We start from the raw sequence: 23,242 nt of genomic DNA on the forward strand, positions 1-23,242 counted from the left end.
AATGACGAAATGTTTGACAATTAATTGTCACGTATCGATATTATCCCAGAGTTTGATAAATATATGTACATATATAATAACGGTGTCATTGGCCACGCTGAAACGTTGCTGGTTTACGTAACACGGCCGAAAGACGGCGATACCTGAGTATTTGTGAGTTGCGGCACATACCTACATTCTCTGTGTAATAATTATAGAAGAAGAAGAGGGAAAGAAAAAAACGCAACAAGAAATAAAGAAGACGAAGGCAAAGAATCTTACTCGCTGCCACGGTAGTCTTTCTCTACCGACCTGGCGGAATGTCACTTATTTTTAATATCTATAATCAAAAAGTTCATCTTATATTCATTTGTCAGATATTTTTATTCGGCATTGCAACGCATGATTGCGCTTACCGTGATATTTTCCCACGAGTGATGTACAGGCTTGCGAGCAGATAATAATAATAATAATCGATACAATTAAAATTCAATACATCGGGTAAAGACTGAACATAGCATAGTTTTAAATCGCAATAGCCAAAATGATGTATATGCAAAAACACACGTGCCTCTATTTTGTTTCATCTTTTTTCCTTCGATGTGATTTCTCCTCTTTTTTTTTCTTTCAACAAAGACACGCGCTATCCAACTATTATTACACGTGTGTAAATAAAATGAAATATATCCCCACGGTTTGCGTGACTGCATTCGGGACATTAATTCCTTGGATATAGACACGAGTGTTGTACGAACGTTATTCACGGACAGATACATCGTAGAAATATCGGGTATCATGTTCGGGATTTCCAATGTTCGTCGCTAATTGTTTGTATACCTTGTAAACAATGAAAAAAAAACATTGGCAAATTTTCAAACGAAACGATGGTTAAAAATGGAATAGAAAAAGGAATTTAAAAAAAAAAAAAAACAACAAATAGAAACCAACAACGGCAAAGTGACTCGCGTGAGCGATAGCAATTAGTGTACCTACAAGTTACATCCAAAAGTTTATAACGTAGAAATTTTAGTCGCGGATGTTGAAAGTTCCGTAATTGCATTCTACAACTGCACCTCTCGCGTTGTTATCGTCGTTGTCGTCGTCCGCCAAAGTTCGACAGTGATTCTCAACGTTGTTATCCGCGCGAAGGATTTCAACTCGACTGTCTGTTAGGATGAGAAGAGAATAAATGTAGGAGTAGCGAATGTCGCACCGCGTAGATTGTCGTCGGTAGATTGAAAATATTTACGCGAATTAAAATATCGTGAAAGGATTCGTTCCGTGCGTTTGTTATAGTTCGGCGCGATTTTCTCTCCCGCTGCTTCGAGTCTCCGATTAGTTTATCAATGCGTTTCATTCGTAAAAAGATTATATATACGACGATAAGACAGGTCTGCAAAAAATCTTTTTTTTTTTTTTCAGCTGCACGGGACGTTTTTGGTAAATGCTATCCACAAATGACTTCCATTTCCCTCCAACACGTACAGTATTCTTGCAAAATACGAGGTGTTTCGATACAGAAAGCATAACAATAATGAAAAAACAAATCACCGTTTTATTACACTCGAGTAAATAATATTTCTTATAAAATTATGTATTTAAAATTCCGTGTTCATTCTGTTCGCCTGTGAAAACTTTTGACGTGACTCTGGACAATGAGTTGGTCACTCGTCGAGAGCTTTCCTTCCTCGGACCCTTGTAATAAATAACGCCAGTGCAGCTCTACGTGCGATCTTGTTTAAAGATCGTTATCTTCTTCCCTCCGTACAATCGACCGCGGGATGTTTCGCGCTAATTGACGTATGTAGGTAGGTGAGTAGGTAGGCAGGTACTAAAAGAACTTTGTGGAATGTAGAAGATACAGTGGCGCCTGAAACTAAGAACACGCCGCGAACTCGATGACTTTTTAACAACAATTCACCACAGATGTCAGAGTATAATAACGTCCGTAAAGCGTTAATGTTGTTATTTCACGCCATAAACTCTGATCATAAAACGTATAACTACTATGGCCTAATTAATTTCACCGACGGTTAAACTTGCGGAATATCGTAGCGGATTACCCTTTTATTTCAATCAGCGTTTAGAATGACTAACGAGAAAGCTGCGTAAATTTTTACCTCCTGCTGTTCGAGTAAATGATTATTCATTTCAACGGTTACGAGTTTCAGGATTACGTAAACGTGATCAATGTTGAATTTTAACTGGTCCGATACGAAAATTCAATATTTTCAACGTATCAAGATTCTTTTTTCACTTCATTTCTTCTCTCGCTTCTCCAAGTCAAACGATTACACGATGTCAACTCATCGCTCGTTCTACATATTTAATTCTGACGTAAATCTTTTTAAATTTTCTTCAACAGATGAAGATCTCTCGACAGGTAAAACTTTGTTCGGTGAAGAAGCTAATGTAAACAAAGTGTGTGTAAATAGTTGTACTCGTATAGAATACTATACGGGAGTACCAGGAACATACAACCGACCGCAATAACTTGAACGAGCTTGAATTGTCCCTGCACGGTTAGAAAGAAGCGGTTTACCCAACATTCACAACACGCTACGAAAAGCAGAAGAAAAGAATCCCAAGTAGAGATAGCCAGAGATTGTGCAACGCGGTGCAGAGCAGCGGCGGAAGAAAACGTTATAAAAACTAAGACGAAAGAATTAAGAGAACGCGATAAAATATCTTGTACAAGAGTTTTGGACAAAGAGAAAGAGAGAAGTTGTTCGTTTTTGGTACAATACGAGTTAGGCAAACTCTCCGCGAGTAAAAAACAAAAAATATATAATAAAATAAAATACCAGAGGAAGACCTTAACAAAGGGGATTCAAAAGGAACCGAGATTTTACCCTGAAGTCACGACGACGACGACGTTAGTTGAGAAACCAACCGAATATGTGTAGACCGACATTTGCAGTGACGAATTTTGAGGTACGTATAATCGATTGATCGAGCGTCTTTCATCCCACTAATTTCCGTGCGAGCAGTTTGGTACCGCACGTATTCTTGTTTGTTAGGTAAATCTGCCGACAGAGTTAAGAGCGTCCCTGCAGGGCATAGAAAATCGGGGCCTTATATTACCGTTGGTCCCAACACCGTCAGTCCAGCTCGCTTTTAACAAGAGGATCACGAGTGTCCGTGCGTATGGACATAAATATACATATATAGATCCATACGTGCGTCAAAGTAACCACGCACACGGTTGGTTATGTTTACGGCGCGATGGATGAAGAACGGCTTGAGGCTGAGAGAAGAGAAATCGGTCGACGATGAAACGTCTCTACTTTCCTAGGCCAGGCTGCTGTTGCTGCTGGTGCAGTTGCCCTCGGGTGACGGCGTCTTTTAAAAATCATTCCTGGTTTTTTACTTTCACGAATCCAGATAGACGTCACTGTCCGAAAATGTCCATATAATTTTTTATCTTCTTTTTTTTTTTAAATGTTCTTTTCCCACGACTTTCGACAGTCTTCGAACGTATCGCACGGAATCATAGCCAAAAGCCGAAATGCTGCGAATTCCGTCTCTACTCCGGTTTGCAAGCTCATCTTCGTCTACCTATCCGACGGCTACGACTAATATGTAATTACATAATTAAATCAACGATCTCGTCGAGGTGCGCGAACGAAAGGTTCGAGTGATCGCATCTTGAGGCTTTGAAACCCTCGTAATGATAATAGTAAAGTAAACAGCCGTCGACAGCTTGTCTCAGTCAAGAGGACTCGACTCAACGCTGACAGTCAGTCAAGTTTATCCTTAGCCTAACCCGGGAATCGTGAAAAAAAAGAAAAATAATAAAATAAATAAATTAATACAGCGGTTTTACTGTGAGAGTAAAAAGAGAGAGGACGATGGTCGAGAGGAATCTCTCTATCCAGCTTCTATCACCTCGACGAGGAGTGCAGTGATAGAGCTGCGTTACACCCTCAAAGTGCTTCCAACCGCTAACGGCAAGCAGCGTATATGCATGCATATACGTATATACGTATGTACGTATGTACCAAGTTGCACTTAATGCACTTGGTCGTGTCACGGCGTAATGCAATGGACGCATGAAAGACGTCACGTGACGTCTGCGGCATTCTCGTCGTCCTTGCAGTCATCTCTCTCCCGACGCTCGACGACGTGCCGATCTCTTGGAAATCGTGTCTTTTTCCACTCGGTGGTAACATTACTTAACGTTCGATTTTACCCCGATGCATTTCGATTAGCATTTCGATTAACGATATTCACTTCGCGATTGTTTTTTTTATTATAATTTAGATAATCGCGCGGTGCAGCTGCGGTAATTAACGTTTGTTCCAAGTTTAACGGATACGTAGCTGCAAACAACTAAAAGTCGCTCGAAATTTATGGGCATCGTGTTTCGCATTGATGAAAAAAATAAATAAAAATAAAAAAATAAAAAAAAACACATCCTCACCGGTTCCAGTCACGATTCCCTGACCTCTTTTTCAGCAATGCGTATCGCATAACAAGCTTGCCGATATATTTTTTACCATCGCGAGGTCCTCGGGATTCGTAATATCTTCAAGTCTCTCTGAGAATTCGCAACGTGTAAATGCCATGTGTACGGGGGTGAAATTTTTCAGGCTAAAATAGATCAGCGAACGAAGCACCGCGTCGATTCGCGATCGGATGGCACGGAGTCGAGTTTATAGCTACCGATAACGAGGCTGAAATTAGCAATCAAAAGTTCTAATCCTCGTTCAAATAAGGCAGTGAAGTCCGAAAATAAAAATTCGGTGAAATACCTCGAACCCCCTCCACCAAATACATCAACTCTAGCTGCTAGCTTCAGCTTCAGCTTCACGTACCGATATATATATATATATGTACAAGAAGCATAGACACAAAGTTTCGGTCACTGCACTCTAGGCGCGGGTTCATTGTTCAGGTTGTACAGACAATCTAGGTGAGTGGATACCGACACCGAGGGCCGTAGAGTGAAACTTTGAAGTTTCCTCGAGGGAAAAAGATTACGGTATCCTCGATAGCGAGGAAGTGTCCTTCTTCCTTCCGCGTCAAGAAGCATTAGGTCAAAGTGGTCAATTTTTCATCCCCCGAAAGAGGGGAACAGAAGAGGCGGCGGCGTGGCAAAGAAGAAAGAACGGATATAACCCGACTTAAGCCGGTTAACATCGATTGATTGATCATGGAAGAGGACAAATTTCTCTCTCGGCGATTGTACCCTGGCTATGATCCTAGCGGTTTTGTACATGGACGAAACGAGTCGCGGGTCAACAGTTAAAGGATAAGCCGTTGAAAGTGAAGCCCTTGAGTGACGAAGAGGGGCAAACTTGTCTTCTTTTATCGTGGATGACGTTTATATTCAACACCGTAAACCGTAGTTAGGTATAAACTATATGTATGTATATATGTGTATGTGTGTTACAGGATCTTCCGGATTATCAAAGTTCTCCGTGACTCTACGCGGTTCGTAAGCATACATAACAATATCAACAAAATTTATCGTCACGTGGGTCATCGTTCTTTCAAGATTATTTATATTCTACGGACCGTACGAACAAGACGAAATAAAGAGCGTCGCATTTCTTAAATATAATATGCAGCCGATACTTGAAACACTACGCGAAAACCCCCCTCGTGTATAACGAGCTTGAAGATACATAGTAATGTTAATCCTAACGAAACATTGGCGAAAAGAAAAGAACTATTTTCTTAATTTTGCAATGATTTTGCAGAAACTAAAATTTCTAATTATGAGTGTTTTTTGTTTTTCTTTCTTTTTTAATTTTATTACGGTTTACTGGACTTCAGATAATTCCAAAATCGCTTATGAATTGTTATGATATCGTTACAAACTTCGATATGATTGGATATATACCTACATACAACATCCGGTTAACCGCGTGATAGATTTTCGACAACACCGTTCATTCCGGTTGAAATAATATCGTATCCTGATTGCGGTGAAAAATCGCTGAGTCGCGTGTAAGAGGATTTTAAAAATCTTAAAATTCATGTTTTACTGCTACCGTATCTTTGGTAAATACGCATACGTCGAAATGACGAAAAATAAGATCGTCGTCGTCTTCTCCTCTCTCACGCGCAAACGGACATAATCCCGATGATCGAAGATTAAGCGATACACCCACAGTCAGCTGTTTCCAAAAAAAATGTCAATATCACATAACGTACGTTACAAGCTTTCTTGGCGTGGTTTTACGCATCTCGCAACTCTCGACGTTCACCTGCAATACAGTTTGGTTTTCACGGTCTGCTTGCTGGTCTTCGAGGACTTAAAACCGCTCCATCAATCTCAAGTAGTTACACGCCGAAGCGTACCGACACTCGTCTTCGATACTCCGATACTCGAAAGTCGACTTCGCTTCAAGTATAAACTCGAGGGATATTCCGATGATTTTAATACCAGGTAACCCTTGAGACCAAAGTCAACCGAACGCTGTTACGCGTCACGCAAAGCGATCACCGTTGCGACGCGACAAATAAGTAACAACGACCGAATACTATCGATCATTGATTTACGCTGTTTTGTTGGGAACAAATATCACATTCTTAATTACCAATCATTCGATTCGTGCGTCATAAAACAATAAAGACGTCCTTGTGATACCTCGTTCACCGCCAATTAGCTAATGACAATCGAGCTGAATCCGTGGCGTTCATTTGCCTCGATCAAGTCTCGATCAGGGCACTGTAAAAAAATATCAGTGCGTCGTCCTACGTCGTTCCCAAGTTTAAACCGACTTCTTTTGAACCACGGCCGATTATAACAGAGATCACGGAGGCTGTAATTTGTTTTGCGAAGAGTCATCTAAACACTGAACCAGTGTCAAATCCTCCGTACCTTAAGTTCACCAACTTCTGCGTTAATTGAATGGTAAATAAGTTGCGTGATGGAGAAATGCCGCGGGATAATTAAGCCGGAATATAACGGCTAGGCTGCGGTCAAAGCTGACATTGGTGTCTATTAGGTATGCGTCTGTCTCCGTTTCCCTGCCTTGTTGTGACAAGAGAAGCAACACAGTGTGCAGTATACGCGTAACAACATTTAGAGCTAGTCTCGTCTCGCATCGCCTCAAATATTGCAGACGTATACTTCGTCGAATCGGCACATTTGGCGAACGATTTCATACGCGATTTCCATTCATTCCATTTCATTCACAACGTAGTTCGAACATGTAGGACAATAACTGTTGCAAATAGAAAGAAAGTATAAACTATAAAAGCAGGTAGCATGAAAATGGCCGCTTTTCAACATTTGCCAACTTCGCAAGCCGCTATTTCTGCGTACGTACAAAAATATCACGCTTCGTTAGTTCTGTTTGATTATAAAATATCAGATCGATGGATGTTTTTATAGGTTATAATTTATACAAGGACCTTTAAAACTGTGCAAAAATGCCTATCGAATCAGAAATATCTCAAGAGTCGGTAAGATCAGAAGAAGCGGATTGGCAGGGCGTTCAAAGATGTACATTCAAGAGGGCATTCAGTCAGTCAGTCAGTCAGTCAGTCAGTCAGTCAGTGAGTGAGTGAGTCGCCGGGTCGGAGAAAGAGAGAGAATAAAGGAGATAGAGGGAGGGAGGGAGAGGAGGGAGTGCAACGGGGAAAAGGCCTAGTTTATTTTTATTTCTGTCTGGCTGACGGGTACGAAATAGGTCGAGGTGTCTGCGGCGACGCTTGTGCGGCACGCACGCACGCAAGCACGCATGCACGCGTGTGCGTGGGTGCCCCCAAGTGCATCCGTAAATGCATGCGTGCGACTGCTGCAGCGGTGGAAAAGTTTGCACCGAGGCTGACTCGGCGAAAGCCTGAGAAAGTATACTAACCGAGTGAAGAAAAAAAAAAAAGACCGCACCGCGCGGAGGTAATACGATTGCGGCATTAAACACGCGTGTCGATGGGAAATTGGAAGCTGCGCGCGAAGTGCAGCGTAAGAGGTTGACTGAAAATTAAGCTGACAAACAACGATGCCGGTTGCGTGAAATTATCCAAAGGAACGCGTCGGCGATCATCGATTTCAAATATTTCATTTACCCGCTCCGAGTGAAGAGAAAAAGAGTAGATTTTACACAAAATGCAGCAGCAAAAACAAAAAATTACCATGTCAACCATATTTCATACTACAAATTTAGCATTGCAGATTTTATTCCACACACAGTGGTTTTCACTGTTTTTAGAGTAAATCCTTCATTTTACGAAATATATTTTGGAAAAAAAAGAAACAATAACCTGACGCGTCCCGCTTTTCTTCAAGTTTCGAGTAAAATCTGCCCTCTTATTTTCTGCGTTCAAATATTAAAGACGATTACTTGGCGGTACAGTCGAAAAATATTCTCGTCACTCCCTATTGATAAAATTTTTTTGAAATTCAACATCTATGTCGAGTTCTTTTCAGTTTGAAAGCTCGTCGTCGATTTAAGTCTACAGCACTTGCTGATTTTAGCTTAATCAAAAGAAATTCCGTACATGCATTAATTTTAATAATAAACTATTGACGTCGTGTCATTCTCTTTTTCATAACGATTCCCTTTTTCTTATTGTCACTTTTCTCCCAATCCCCGCGTTACGTGCAATTTTGATTACGTAACAACGCAAAAATTCGCAATTTACCGAGATTCACGTACCTCGGCGCTAATGAAATAGACGGATTTTTATGTTTTTAATTTTACCGGAATCCTCTCAAATTTTTCAAAATCATCGTAATCGTCATCATTACTATATACTACTACTACTATTACTACTACTTTCCTCAGCCGCGGTGGACGAAGTTAGGAAAGAGAGAAATGACAAAAATTTTGTTGGTGAAGTGAAAGCTTTGAAGGAGAAAAAAGGAAAAGAAATTCTCAGCCCGATACGGGTTTTGCATGCGATCTGCGTTCGTCGCTTCGTTGCCGTCGTGTCGATTCTTCGTCGATTATAAAAAGGTAAGACAAACGACAGTTGCTGCCTGACAAAAAAAAAACAAAAAAAAAAAAAAAAAGCAAGCCTTATCGTGGTAAAGGATAGATTAACATCGTTCATGTCCGATGAATCTTACCGTTAGCCGCGACGTTACGCGAAGCGTTTCAACGGGGCGCAAACTTTGAAAAAACCATTCAAACGTGTAAAAACGAAACGGAGAGAAGTAATGAAAGAAAAAAAGAAATTAAAAAAAACAGCAACGAAGCAAACTCCGAGTTTGAAAGCAAAAATATCAAACAGTCAAACGCCGCGCTGCGCGATGATATCGAATGGGGGTCAAAGGTCGGGATAAACTGGCGCCTCTTCAGACCGGAAAAAGAACGAAAGATTAAACTCGTACGTGGAGTATGGAAGTAGGAAAATGCTGACGACTTCGGGATAGGTACAGTGTGCATATTTCACAACGTATGATTCGCTGTGACACGCCACGAGCTTTAATTTTATAAATCTAAAAGGTACAAGGTATAATTATATTGTTAAAATAAAAAAAAAATAAACAAATTAATAAACGACGACAATAATAATAATAATATAAACAACGATAACAAAGCTAGTCAACTTGTTACCTCTTCGACGTTTTGGAAATCCCGATGTAACGATAATGAATATATTCCAACCAATGAATTTCTTGTATTACACTGATTTATCATTCAAATTGTTCCGAGTTCTATGAAGCTGCCGGTAGCAGGTGTTGTTTCACGGTGTATTAATCAACATTTCGATTCGTCTCTAATTGTAATTTTCCAACCGAGTTCCGAGACAAGGGTCAAAGGTCGAAGGCGACAAATTTCGTGGTAAAACCCGCGGTATATATATATATATATATATATATATATCCGTATTTATGTTTACGCTGTGTGTCGTACTATGTAAAATAGCTGTGTATATAAGATATACGCAAAGCGTCATTTACCTTTAAAGCAAATGCACAATACGGTGGACGATAGATGTGGAAAAGATATTAAATAAGATTTTATATACGAGAAAAGGAAAAATGAGGAGAGAAAAAAAAAAGTGACAAATAATACGACGGTACGTGACAGAAATAATTTATAGTCGACAGACTACCTATACACGTGTTATTTAAGTTTTATTTTATTCTTTTTTTTCTAATTTTTTATTCGCTCAATGAAACACAGCGTGTAGTTAATCCTTGTCGGAAGAACTTTACTATATTTTCAGCGATTTATCCTGTATATCTCATAAACACGCGGGGCATTATTGTACACTTGTCACCGTTATTTACATCGGCAGGAAAAAGAAATGAGGCAAAAGACGGGCATAAAATTTGTAGCGCCGCGCCTCGTCTCATATACCTACATACAACTATATGTTCAATATGGGTACTGCGACAACGAGGCTGAACATCTCAAGAAGGTTAATGAAATTTCAACAATGACAAATGAGAAAGGTGGTCACGTTGGTGAAATTGCATATATATAAGACACGACGCTGTAACCTCCGCGCCCATGTTTTTCCCCATTTCTTTTTCTGCTCACACACTTAACGGTCGCAAGCATGTAATGCCCTGCATGTATTTTTCATTAGGTAAATTCGGTTAGTTATTAGGTCAAATTTCGAATTTGAATCAAATAATTAACATCTCATGAAATGTTGTAAATATCTGTAAGAGAAAAAAAAAAAGACGAACGACCTGAAAGAAACACAAAAAAAAAAAAAAACTCAAAACAACGATAATTTAGCACGAACGTAAATTGAAAAACCGAGTTATCGAACGCAACTCCGTAATCCTCATGTTATTTTTTTCATTAATGTATTTTTGGTATCAATATCTAATTTCAATCGATTACACCTCTCATTTTGCGCAACCGATATTTGCCTATGAAACACATTCTCATCGTAGCGTTGACGTATTTTTTACAACTTGTACCTAACACTACCCATAAGTACTGTCTTGAGTTTATCGTATCATTTTTTTTCTTTTGTTGTTGTTTGTTTTCTTTTTCTTTTTTTTTTTTTTTTTATTTTTTAACATCAACTTTTTTCCTCTTGTCGTTGTTGTTAAGAAGAAGATCACACACGCTGATAAAATCCGTACCGCGTACAGCACAATTTTCGCCAACAGTAAAACGGTCACGTGACCTTCGCAATATCTATATCTAGGAACATGCTTACGCACACGCATGCGTACGCGTACACAAAATACATTTAAGTCGAGTGTTGGTAACGCGTCGCGCGAACATATACAAAGCGATTAAAATTCCGTCTGGCATTCATTGAGGGAGTTTCATGTGAATGAAGTCCATTGTCGTGCGTCGTTCTACGCTGCTCGCTCCACTCGCGATCCGAGACTCCGCTTCCCGAAGACGTCATCGTTTCCATAAAGACCTGCACGTATATCGCTATACGCACACACAAACACAAACACACACACGCTACACGTGCACACATATTATACAGTTTCTGTCAACGCGTTACAACACCACATACTATTTCATGTATATGTGTGTGTTGCGCAAGCGATGATGTCGACGACCTCTCTCTCTCTCTCCGTCTCTCTCTTTCTCTCTCTCTCTCTCTCTCTCTCTCTCACTAACACACGCGCGCAACGTGCGGTGCGTATGCGTGACACCTGTACGTAAATACACGGATTTGTGGAGCTTGGTGTATCGAACCTCGGAGGCATGAAAAAAACTTCACCGCCATATAATCGACGAAAAATGAAACGCAATTACGGAGGATCATCTCGAAACGCTGCCGCGGTCTGGCGTAGAAATTCATTCCTCACGGATAAACTTCATTCGGTAGACCACCCCCCCCCCCATCACCCCTAATTTCATCCTCCGTAATGTTGTTGGTTGATTATTAAAATTCAATTTCAATTATCTATCAATGCGATAAATTTGTTAAATACTCCGTGAAGTAGCTGAGGAAATGGGGGGGAAAAAAATGGCTGTACCATATTATAAGAGAACACCTGGTAGTATAATAGTTTATTATATTCTCGTATTCATTTATTACGCGTCTTTGTAAACCGATTGTTGTTGAGATTGTTTTGAAAATAAAATTTATACCGTTCGATCAAAGGTTTTCCTTACAGCCCTGATAATAAATTTACTTCGATTAGCTTCAATGATTATTAACAATGATTTTTAGTTCGATTTCATCAAACATTTCGCTGTTTAATAAACTAGACAGTTATACTACACTTTATACTAAAGACTATTCAAATAATTCGAAGATATTTGTTCGATGAAGCGCGTGAACGTTACTCTATTTGTTTTTCGTCAGGTTTCTTTCCTTCGCGCTTTCTTTATATACCGATCAATCAAATATTTGCTATAGAATTACAACTAATATTTATAAAATCCGAAAGAATGTTTAAATATGTAGATTCAAAACCAACTAATCATTTGAACAGTTCTTAGTAGCGATTTAATGGTAGGGGAGAAAAAAAAAAAAAAAAGTGTAATACATTTTCCCGTTACATTGTAACTTTTGCAAAGTACTCACTCACCGCGATTTTTGATTATAATCAAAGGCAGCGAGTGGCGAGTTAAAAAACAATGACGCGCTGCTCAATAATTCTACGAAACGAGTCGCTGTTTTTCTTTCTTTATTTTTTTTCGTCGCCAGGAAATATTTTTACTCGCTAAAGTCGTGAACAATATCTTTAGCGGTCAAGAATGGCATGTGAAACTTGTATAAAGTATAATAATCGCATCGCGGATCACGATGTTTCTTTATCGATGATAGAAATTTTTGCGGTTCCGACTTTTACGATGTAATAAAATATAAAACAAGGTAGTTGAACATACGTCAATACGACGGACCAAACAAAGACGGCCGATATGAGAATAAGGAGGATATTCGCCATTTCCGTTTTCACATTCCCGAAATGTGCGCTATAACAATTTCACCAAAAGTTAATGCATATATTACAAAACAGAAACGGATTAGACCTTAATTTCATTTCATTTTCAGTAGTGTAATATCCTAATTATGCTAATACGAACAATTTATTGTGATCTTTTAACCCACATACACCGATGTTGCGAATATTGTTAAATTGGCGTAATTCTAAGGGAACGTAACGAGAGAAAAAATAAATTAAAAAAAAAAAATGCATCCTCTGGGGATCAATTTGAAGTAATTGTTGGATCCTTTATATAAAATAAGTAGGTAAACGTGCGAGTAATTTTACGACCGTAAAAATTGTCCTGCAAGAGGGATGATGGAGGGTGGTTGAAAAAGTTTAAAAGGGAAAGAGCACGTGGGCACGGACGTTTAATGGCTTGATGAAAAAAAAAGAAACCAGATTAGTCAACTTGCCTTTGATAAGTTCTCCTTTTTTGATAACCGCCTGCAAGATTCGCTTGCAGATCACCCCGACGATAATAAACCGGCCAAGAAATTTCACTCTCACTCTTCAACCCCGCATAACGTCCCCTTATTATTATTATTATTATTATTGGCATTGTTATTATATACGTACATATATATCTTCTCACGTTCAACAATGTAATGTAATGCGAAGAAAGTTCTTTGACGAACTGCGCGTTCGACGTTTGGCTATAAATTTAGTGAATATTACACAATGCGCAATAATGGCATAGAAGCAAGAGATGATAAAAAAAAAAAAATCCATTTTTTTTTTTTTTTTTTTTAAATTGATCGAACAACATTCAGCTATAGAAATCCATTGCAGATCGCCATATCGATAAGAGTGATAAGATAAACGCGGACAACACACGATTTCGATGATCTGCAGCAGCAATTATTCAAGAAGATATGAAATTACTTCATATTATTACGTATAAAACATACATAAATAAGCAGTGTCTTATAATAAACCGAGTAAATATATTGACGACAATGTCAGGCGAAGAAGTGTGAACGACGCACGCTGTGCAATTCCAAAGTTTACTTACAGGGTGCAACAGCCAATATTACTCTGGACGTATAAACACGAATAAACAATACGGGTGTGTATGAACATTTGTTTGTTTGCGCGTGCGTGCGTGAAAATTGCAGACTGCTGATAGAAGCTCGGTGTATTTGTATAATAACGGCGCAAGCTTAAGACTAAACTGACAATGTGAGCCATCGGCGAACGTTGCAGCTTCTTCTTTTTTTTACAGTGTCTCATACGCATCAAAGCTGCAGGCTTTCGACTATTACATCGGTATAGCGGAGTAACTGACCTACATAATTATTCGTTTAGATAACTGCATACCGTAATCGTAATATCCGTATGTCCGTGGTCGTCGTTAGCAGTTGTTGGAGATAGGATAGAAAAATTGCTTGCTTGGCATAAAGTATAGCGCAGCCGCCGCCGTCTGGACCGCAACGCCATAATAAACAAGTATGTTACGGTTGAAACTTGTAGCGCACGATGAGATATCGCGTAAGCGTATCCCAAAGTCTGCGTTACGATACAACAAAAATCGTGTAGGTATATTCGACGAAAAGCAATCGACACCGAGGGACGATTATTAAATTCGTCAATCTCTCCGATCGCAAACGAGACGATAAACACCAGCGTGGCAATTGAATCCGTTCTATCATCGCTGTTTGAGTTTTCGCCTCGCGGACCTTAGACAAGAGAGAAATGATTGATACCGTGGTAAAAATTGTACGTAAAACGATAAGGCAGACCTCCGACGTACCGACGCGTTGTTGATTGTAAAGTAAAATACGAACAATAAATCATAATCGATCCTCAGCTTGGACTCGATCGACGAAATCTGATTTGTTCGATCAACGTTCGATTAATGAATAAATTTCCTCACCTTGGACAATTTCTCGCCTTCGTGATGGGGAAGAAGCGTCCTGAGGGATTGAAAGCCGGCGTTGATACTCTGCATTCGTCGTCGCTCGTTGCTGTTGGCGATTTCACGCCTCATTCTCTTCTCTTGCTCCATGTGGCTTCTTGGCGTAGTCCGACCCGCGACGCCGTTTCCGTTGTGACCGTTTAGATTGTTTACAACCTGTCCGTCGTTAGATTCCTGAAGTTCGTGATGATCCCCGACAATCACGTTCGTCGCTACCGAACCCTCGTCCGCCCCCTCGCTGCTGCTGAAAACGAATGACCGCGCAATTTTTAAGAAAACAATTTACAAAATACGGTGTCCATCGACGATGGAAAAATTCCTAAATGAAATTCTCAAACGCGATAACGATACGATGAATGAAACGTCGAATTGTTATGAAAAAAAAATAACAGATTGTGAAATCTTTCTTAAACACTCCAAGTCGTAAAAATCCAATCTTGCGTTTCCTGATTCAGAAGGCAGAAGCCAAAAAAAGACATTTTCTTTGACGAAGCGATTCGCTTATCGCAACGTTTCCTCCAAATTCTCACAGCGATTATACAAATATATATGTATATACATACGTGTGTATAGTACAAGTCACTGCACGGATGATAATATTACGTACAGGAATGGATGCTTCGAATTCTTCGAACCGATTTAGGTAGCGTTTAATTCATTACGAATGCACGCAGGCAAACGGTCAGCTTTAATATCTTAATTGCATTTTTTCCTCGCGTCACTAAATCCAGCTATTATAATTATTACCGTACCACATATTTCCCAAAAATACGAATTACATGCATGTATTCATCGGTCACTCAATGTCGACGTGTTTTCAGAAAAAAACCTTGATTAGTCAGGTGTAAAGGAATGCAAGCTTCATGTCGGTCTTTCTTTCTTATTTACTTGGTTCGCTTACTCACTTCCTGCGTGTTTCTTTTTTTTTTCTTTTTTCTTCTTTTTTTTTTATTCGAGATCATTCTAATCCGATTATTCATTTTCAGATGTGATTTTACAGATGCAGCCAAATCTGCGAAGCAAATAGCCGCGGCGTTTAGGAAAACAAGAAATCGTTGGCGCCAGCGTCGAATGCTTTTCAAGAGTTTAAAAAGACTCTCGGAGGAATTGATTCGTATCAATGGATATGTGTATTGTTCGTGAATTGAGTGCAGAAGAAGCGTGCGGTTAGCTTTTAAGGAAATTGAAATCTCCGCCATGATTTCTTGGTTCTTTTCGCAGAGTAATTCTTTATACCTATCGATACAGCCGAAACCGTTTTAGCTTGTATAATAAAATTTCGCCCCGAAGCATTTCCGGATGGTTGAGTATATCAATACCGGCGGTACAACGTAACGAAGAGAGAATGCCTCCGGATCATTACCTTCATCCTTTACTACTGTTGTCTTCTTTCTGCAAACGAGGCGAATAATTCAATCGATAATATCGCTGCCTACTGACTAAAATTTTGTAAAAGAAAAGTGTACATGTATATATCATAAATATTATAAACTGTAACAATCAATTAGTCAAAACAGACAAGAACTACCAGAATTAAAAATTCTCGATATTATACGTCGTCGAATAATAAACCGTCGCATCTCGCGTGTGAAGAAAAAATATCTTATAAATCAATGAACGATACTTCAATCTTTATTTTTGATGTTTCATGCGGTGCAACCTGAGCTCAAAATTATTCTCGTACCTCCAAAATACACGTCGCGAGTGTACATAATTTATCGGCGAATATAAATTGGGCCTTACGGAGTCAAGATTACTACTAATAGTTTTTGATATATCAATATTTATGAATTTTGTACATTACGACGTAACGCAGTAAATTATAAATACCCGTAATGCCTAAACGTATATGAAATTAATGATACACGACGGGCCTACGCAAATTTACACTGAAAACTCGTGCAGATATTACAGGTAATATATTATACACACTGTTCCATTACTCGACGAATCTGGTGTCATAAATAAATAAAACTATGCAACGACGCAGAAAAAAAAAAAAATCGGTATTCGTAACCAAATTTTATATACGAATGCCGGAATCTTGTGCAAAAAGACTTGGCGATTATTTCGTTGTTTTTTTCTTAAAAAATGTAATAAAAAAAAAAGAAGCAAGAAATTTCCAATAAATTTTTTCTATACCGAACATAAAAAGTCTTCCAATCCGATGAACGTATTATTTCGCACATCTGCCGAGAGTAGGACGAAAATAAAACAAAACGATGAAGATGAAGTATAAAAAAAATATTGCCGTCACGGATTCAGACGAGTCGAGTATATTCGAAATCGACAGTGAGATTACGATCGTTTCGCGACCTAAATCTATGGATTATGAAAAGCGTCTTTACAAAGTTGCATAATTTTAAGATTTTCTCTCCTCACTGCAGTTATAAACGAAAAAATCGAGCGATCAATGAGAAGATGAAAGAAATCCATCCTATGATCAAAACTCGAGAACTGTATTTTAAGTTTTCCAACTTGTGTTTATCTAATTATTTTGTTCGTTACTTCTTTTTTTTTCTGATTTCATAATACAAGGACAGCGATTCACGCGACCGCCGAATAATTTCTGCGATCGTTCAAAGTCCTCGTCGCTGCATGGTTTCGCACATGGCGATAAGCGTGTAACGACTCCTCCCCCATGCATATATATATATATATATATATATATATATATATATATAAGAATATAAATATATGTATACATTGCACACGTACCGTATACACAAAATTTATTTATAACGACAGCTGCAGGAATTATTTTGTTTACTTTAAATTATTCATCCGCATTTTTCCAACAACACAACTGAACTGTACCATGTACGTGTGTATGCATAAAGCTAATTGAATTTATTATTCATTATCGTTTCAATAAGCGGGCGCGGTGCGAGACAGCAGCAGCGATTCCGTAATACTTTGAAAACAATATAAGAGAAAATATCGTCAAACGTTATTTGCAGGAGATAGAAAGGAAAGATAAATAAAAAATGAAGAGAAAATTAATCATCCAAACACGAGGACGATATTGTCTAGGTATTGGATTGAAGAACTTACCGACCGAATATAAACATCGGTCCAAAGTACGCGTGAACTTAAGATTTGCATTCCACGCTTGTGTTATTATCATTGTTATAATATATATTATATACGTACAATTATGCACTCCGGGAAAAATAAAACATCGTCGCAATGCAGCAGCAGCAGCAGCAACAGCTTCGACAAAAGTTTAGTGATGAGAATTTTATCACTAACGATGAGTCGAACAACGGGAAAAAAAAATAATCGCCGGGGTTTTTGTCGGCAAATTGGTCAATTGTTACAAAAAATTAGTGATTATCGTAGTAAAAACCGATAACTTTTCCTTCGGCGCAGGATGAAAAAAAAACAAAAAAAAAAAAAAAAAACAAAAAGAAGTTATTCGACGCCGTATTGATATTTTCTGAATTTCCGGTTCTGCGCGTTTCGCCGACGAAGGTAATCAATCCGCAACCCGCGAGATCGCGTAAAAGTTTTGCCAAACTGTCTCAAGCGTTACGGGTATATTATAATATAACACAGGTCGCATACACATTCCATGTATAATACGTACATAGTACGTATGTATTGCATGAATCGATGTATACAAGAGAGACCCGAACGATAGTCGCATTCAAATAATCCTATATATTATATACACGTATATACATATACAGGTAATTATCCAATCATTATAATAGAAAGCGCCCGTGGTTAATGAATAATTAATATATGCAAATATTATTTGTTCCTTCTAAAAGTCGAGTAGGATAAAGAGGAGAGGGAGGCGGAAAAGGAGGATGACGGAGAAGAGGATCTCGCAACAGTATTAGAGTTGAAAAAAAACACTCTCGGGGAGCAATTATTATATCACACTTATATATGTATACGTATACCTGTAATAAAATAAACGTCTGCAGCAAAGCGTGAAGTTTTATCGCAAAAACTGATCTACGTTTCACCCAGTCAAGTTGTCTCATACGTACCGATACAACCATTTATTCGACAAGAATATCATCACATACGTTCAACGATCCAAAAAATTACCGATCAAATTAATCGGACCGTAATAAAATCAAGAAGACAACAGGGGGGGGGGGGAAGAATAATAAATAATTTGAAAAAAAAAAAGAAAAATAAAAAAGAACATAAATTCGTACAACCAAGCGTAAAGTAACCAAGAGTCACCGCCGTGTGCAAAATAAGTGAAAAGAAAATTCCGATGCTTTTTTCCGATGAAAATGGATGGAGAAAAAAAAATTTATAAAATCATTTAATTGTTATCTAGAGCTGAAAGTTTATATCAGATGTACGTATGTATGCGTGGTATAACGAGAAGAGCTAGGAAAGCGGGGTTGCCGAAATTGAATCGAGCCGGGCTAAAAGGCGGTGAGTCATCGTCAGAGGCCGTGACCTTCGGCGTTGCTGTTCCACGGAACACGCTCGTTCTACACGTGGCGGCGATAACGAAACTGCGAGGCTTATGGGCGACGTCGACGTCGACGACCGTCAGCCATAACCGTCGGAAGGGAGGGAAACGCGTCGCGGCGACGACGCGACGGATTCTTTGATCAAGTGGAATAAAAATAAATAAATGAATAAAATAAAAAATAATAGCGAAGCGATAAAAAGTTGGAAGAAAAAACCCTTTTCCATTTTCATTTGCCCGTTTTTTTTTCTTTCTTTCTTTCTTTCTTTCTTTTTCGACTCTTCCTGCAGAAGTTTTTAGTATAATTGCAATTACAGAGATACGCATGAAGGTACGATTGTAAATCTTTCCAATGAATTTGAAAAAAAAATTGATTTAATTCGGTTGGTTAATTTAATTAAGTTAGTCAGCGAGTAATCGCCGGGGAATTATTTCAATTATATCTACAGATATACCAACCATAAGCTACATTGACAAAATAAATTTATAATCCAACGCAAGTATAACAGAATCGACTGAAATTTATTACACATTTTTGTACACCGCGCGAGTTAGTGAAAATGTGCGTATATTTAGCGCATCTTAATTCCACTCCGACCAAGTTAATTATGCTGTCAACTTATAATTATAAGTTGTAAGTTCGGTTGTATGATTTTTATAATCGCGATTCGGTTTCTCAACTACGCGTTGATTTTACGGAAGAATAACAACAACAATATGGTAGGGAAAAAAACGCAAGCGACTTTCCCGAGGATGCGAGTGTTGGATTTTCTTTGTCAAATACGCGTGCAGGCCTGCAGGTGGTACTTCCTGTAAGACATGAGATATCTAACCCAAACTTCGTGTATCCCCTGGCGAGGTTATCACAGAGTTGAGGAAAAAAGAAGTTACCGCGTATATACGTGGTAAAATAACCGCGTACCGAACAAGCGTCTCAAGTGAAACGTACACTTTAAAACTGTTCTTGGTGCGTTTCTTCTTTAGTCTTTTTCATTATTTTATTTTATTTTATTTTATTCCATTTCATTTTATTTTATTTTATTCCATTTTATTTTATCAACACATGTACCGAATTCAACTTAAGAATTGGACTACGTAAATAAGAATAGGTACATGATTTATCTTCCGTAAAATGAACAAAATCCAAGTTGAATTGTGCGATCGGATTTTCGTCGCTTGAAAAGACAGCCTCAAATGTTGTACCCGCAGAAACGAAAAAAAAAAAAAAATACATATATAAATAAAGATTTGTCGAATTAACCAAATATGGCGATAGAAATATTTTGTTAAATCAAATATATATATGATTTCACTGCATAGACGTTCCAAATTATCGTTCTTCCGATAGCTTTTCTTTTTTTTAAATAATTAATTAACTCAATCACACGAAACTAATTATTCAAGAATTTGGATTCAAATCGTTAAACTAAATTAATACACACCAGATTCTTTTCTACAACACGTACATAACGCTGTATTTTTGGCCTTCAAGTATCACTTCACTTTCGGCATTAGCTGCGGATAATAATCGACATCCCATTACTACGCGGTGATTTTGAAAAGATAATTATCGCGCGCACATGGAATAAAGTATTTTTAGAGGTATGACTAAATGTGAGCCAACCCGATCTACGAAGCAAATTAAATCAAAGCATACCGAAACCAAAACCCAGGCTAGAAAAAAGCAACGAGTGTACCACGTACGTAGGTATCATTGATGGGCAACAAAGAGAGAGAGAGAGAGAGATCAGAGTCGGAGCGAAGAAGAGTGTACATCTTGTGATTCGAAACGCGCACCGTTACGCGCGTCCGTGAATTCATTAAAGAACGGAGGTCACCGGCCCTACGCACTACGACGGTGTTCAACTTCCGGTTCGCCAAGGTCCGCGAAGGTTCAAGGCCGGGCGTTGTTACACGTGGAATTCGCGTCCGTCCGTCCGTCCGTCGGCTTATCATCAGCTGTCGACGATGGCGACTCGCTTTCCTGACGTCACTCGAATCGCCCACGAAGCCACGCGAAGCGAAATAGACGAGAGATTAGATGAGATGAGACGAGATGAGATGAGATGAGAGTAGCTTCGGAGCTTCGGTACATAATTTACAGAACGCGAAGCGTGCCCGCCTACGTCGCGTGTTAATAGGAAGGAAGAGCAGGAAGTGGGTCGCCTGGATTTCCTCCCTTCTTTCGTCTTACTTTGACTTGTCGGAGAGACGTCGCGATTTCATGCGTTCAACTTCACAGCGCGGATATAACCCGCTCGTAGGTAATTAGATCCGTCGTGGTTAGCTGTGCCGTGCTCCGATCTCTTCTCCCCTCCTCGCATCTCTCGCTCTAGGCCACTTTCGCTTCACCCAGAATTCATTTCTTCCGCCCTTTATTGCTAGATATTTCTTTATTTTTATTTATTGTTGTTATTATTATTATTATTATTATTATTATTATTTTTTATTTGCGTAGAGAAGTTGTAACTACAAGAATTGCAGTGAGAACTGTTTGTTACTGTACAAATCTATAACGTATACCGTTGAACTTTTCAGATACCAAAATCAAAGTAATTTTCATTCAAAAAAAAAAAAATGCCATCCACGCGATTACCTATTATTAGTAACTTTGACATTGATTTAACTTGACATGGACTCAAACATATGAAATAACGATTGCATAATGAATAAATTTTTTTTTTTTTGTTTTGTAAATAAACAGCTTGACGTTGGCTGGCTGTACCCTGTCGAAACGTCGCAAAATTGCAACAATCTAATTTTGTAGGTCGTCAGTCAATGACCTTTTCCGACGAACGTCTTCCTCACATATAATCACCATCGTGCTTGTAAATCGAAGATTTCTTTTCTTTTCTTTTTTTTTTTGTCGTACAGAATCGATTGTAACAATATTCGAATACAAGTATCAATTGCGCACACGGAATTTAGTTGGAAAAACTTTTAGTTTCTATCGATTCTTTTATAGTTACGTTCATACGTAAAACCATTGTGTACGTTACATCTTCTGACAAACGATAAGAATTTTATTTTACACAGGTAACATAATTGAATTATTCTGAGGAAAATAGGTGTTTACAAAGTTGGAAAAATACGTGAAAACGAAAATCAAATTATCGGTTTCACATGTCAGAGACAATTGCGAAAGATTCTTCAACAAGTGTGAAACAAAATTTCTATACGATAAAAAGGAAATACGAAAATATTCAAAAAATAGTTTTACACTTTTCGACAACGAATTCATCGAATAATAAGTGAGATGCACGTCTACGCAATTAAATCCCAATACGAAATCCGTCGAGAAATTAGGCGGTACCTGCAATCAATTGGCCAAATAAGTGGAGAAAAAAATGGTAATACATCTTCTTCGCCGAATATATTATTACGTGTGTACAAAAAATCGTGAAACGTACGACAATTAACACAAATCCAGCGTTACGATCGCAACGTCTCTTTCGATCGGACGCTGGAAGCCGGTTTTGCGCAACGCGGGCAGAGTCGTCGGAGGAAAAACCCGGAAACTCGTCGTCGGCGGTGCAAAAAGTGAATACGCGTCGAGCCCAACGGTTCGTTGGACGGATGATGGAAAGAAAGAAGGAAAGAAATAAGGAGGGAAGGAAGGAAGTAAGTAAGTAAAGAATAAATAAAGGAAGGAACCAAGGAACGAAACGAGGCGAGGCAACGTCCAGAGGCCAGTGAGTCACGCACAGCTGACGACTGGCGCCACTCAGCTGACTTGTAAGCCAGCTTATTCCCGGCGTCTGTCTATCATCAGCTGTCCGGTCCGTGCGGTAAAAAGCAGCGAGATACGTACGTACGTACAACAATCGCGGAATAGCCGCTCGTCTCTCGGTTTGCATTCCATTCCGCGTTTCGAGTTGTTTGTTTTTTTTTTTACTTTTTTCTTTTTTTTTTTTTTAATTTTTTTTGTTCGTCGCGGTGAAAAACGTGTCTCTTCCTCCATCGTGCGATTTCGGACAAGAGGATGTGTACCGTGAGAATAAATCATTTGCTACTCGCCGGCTATTGCACAGAAAATTTTGCATTTCAATTTTTCGTCAATTTATATTATACG

At 38.7% G+C, this 23,242-nt stretch overlaps 1 protein-coding gene across 3 annotated transcripts in view; it reads right to left on the reverse strand.

Moving 5' to 3' along the window:
• The window catches only part of LOC124300522 (helix-loop-helix protein 11), a 175,581-nt gene that overhangs the window by 130,479 nt on the left and 21,860 nt on the right, over positions 1–23,242 (reverse strand). For 2 of the 3 annotated variants that reach the window (XM_046754727.1, XM_046754725.1), the window contains exon 2: positions 14,685–14,970. In XM_046754727.1, the coding sequence (XP_046610683.1) occupies positions 14,685–14,970 (286 nt within the window). The remainder of the gene's footprint in view (positions 1–14,684; positions 14,971–23,242) is intronic. The other variant, XM_046754726.1, reaches the window with a different exon arrangement.

This window comes from Neodiprion virginianus, chromosome 3 (genome assembly GCF_021901495.1).
Source record: "Neodiprion virginianus isolate iyNeoVirg1 chromosome 3, iyNeoVirg1.1, whole genome shotgun sequence".
Lineage (NCBI taxonomy): Eukaryota > Metazoa > Arthropoda > Insecta > Hymenoptera > Diprionidae > Neodiprion > Neodiprion virginianus.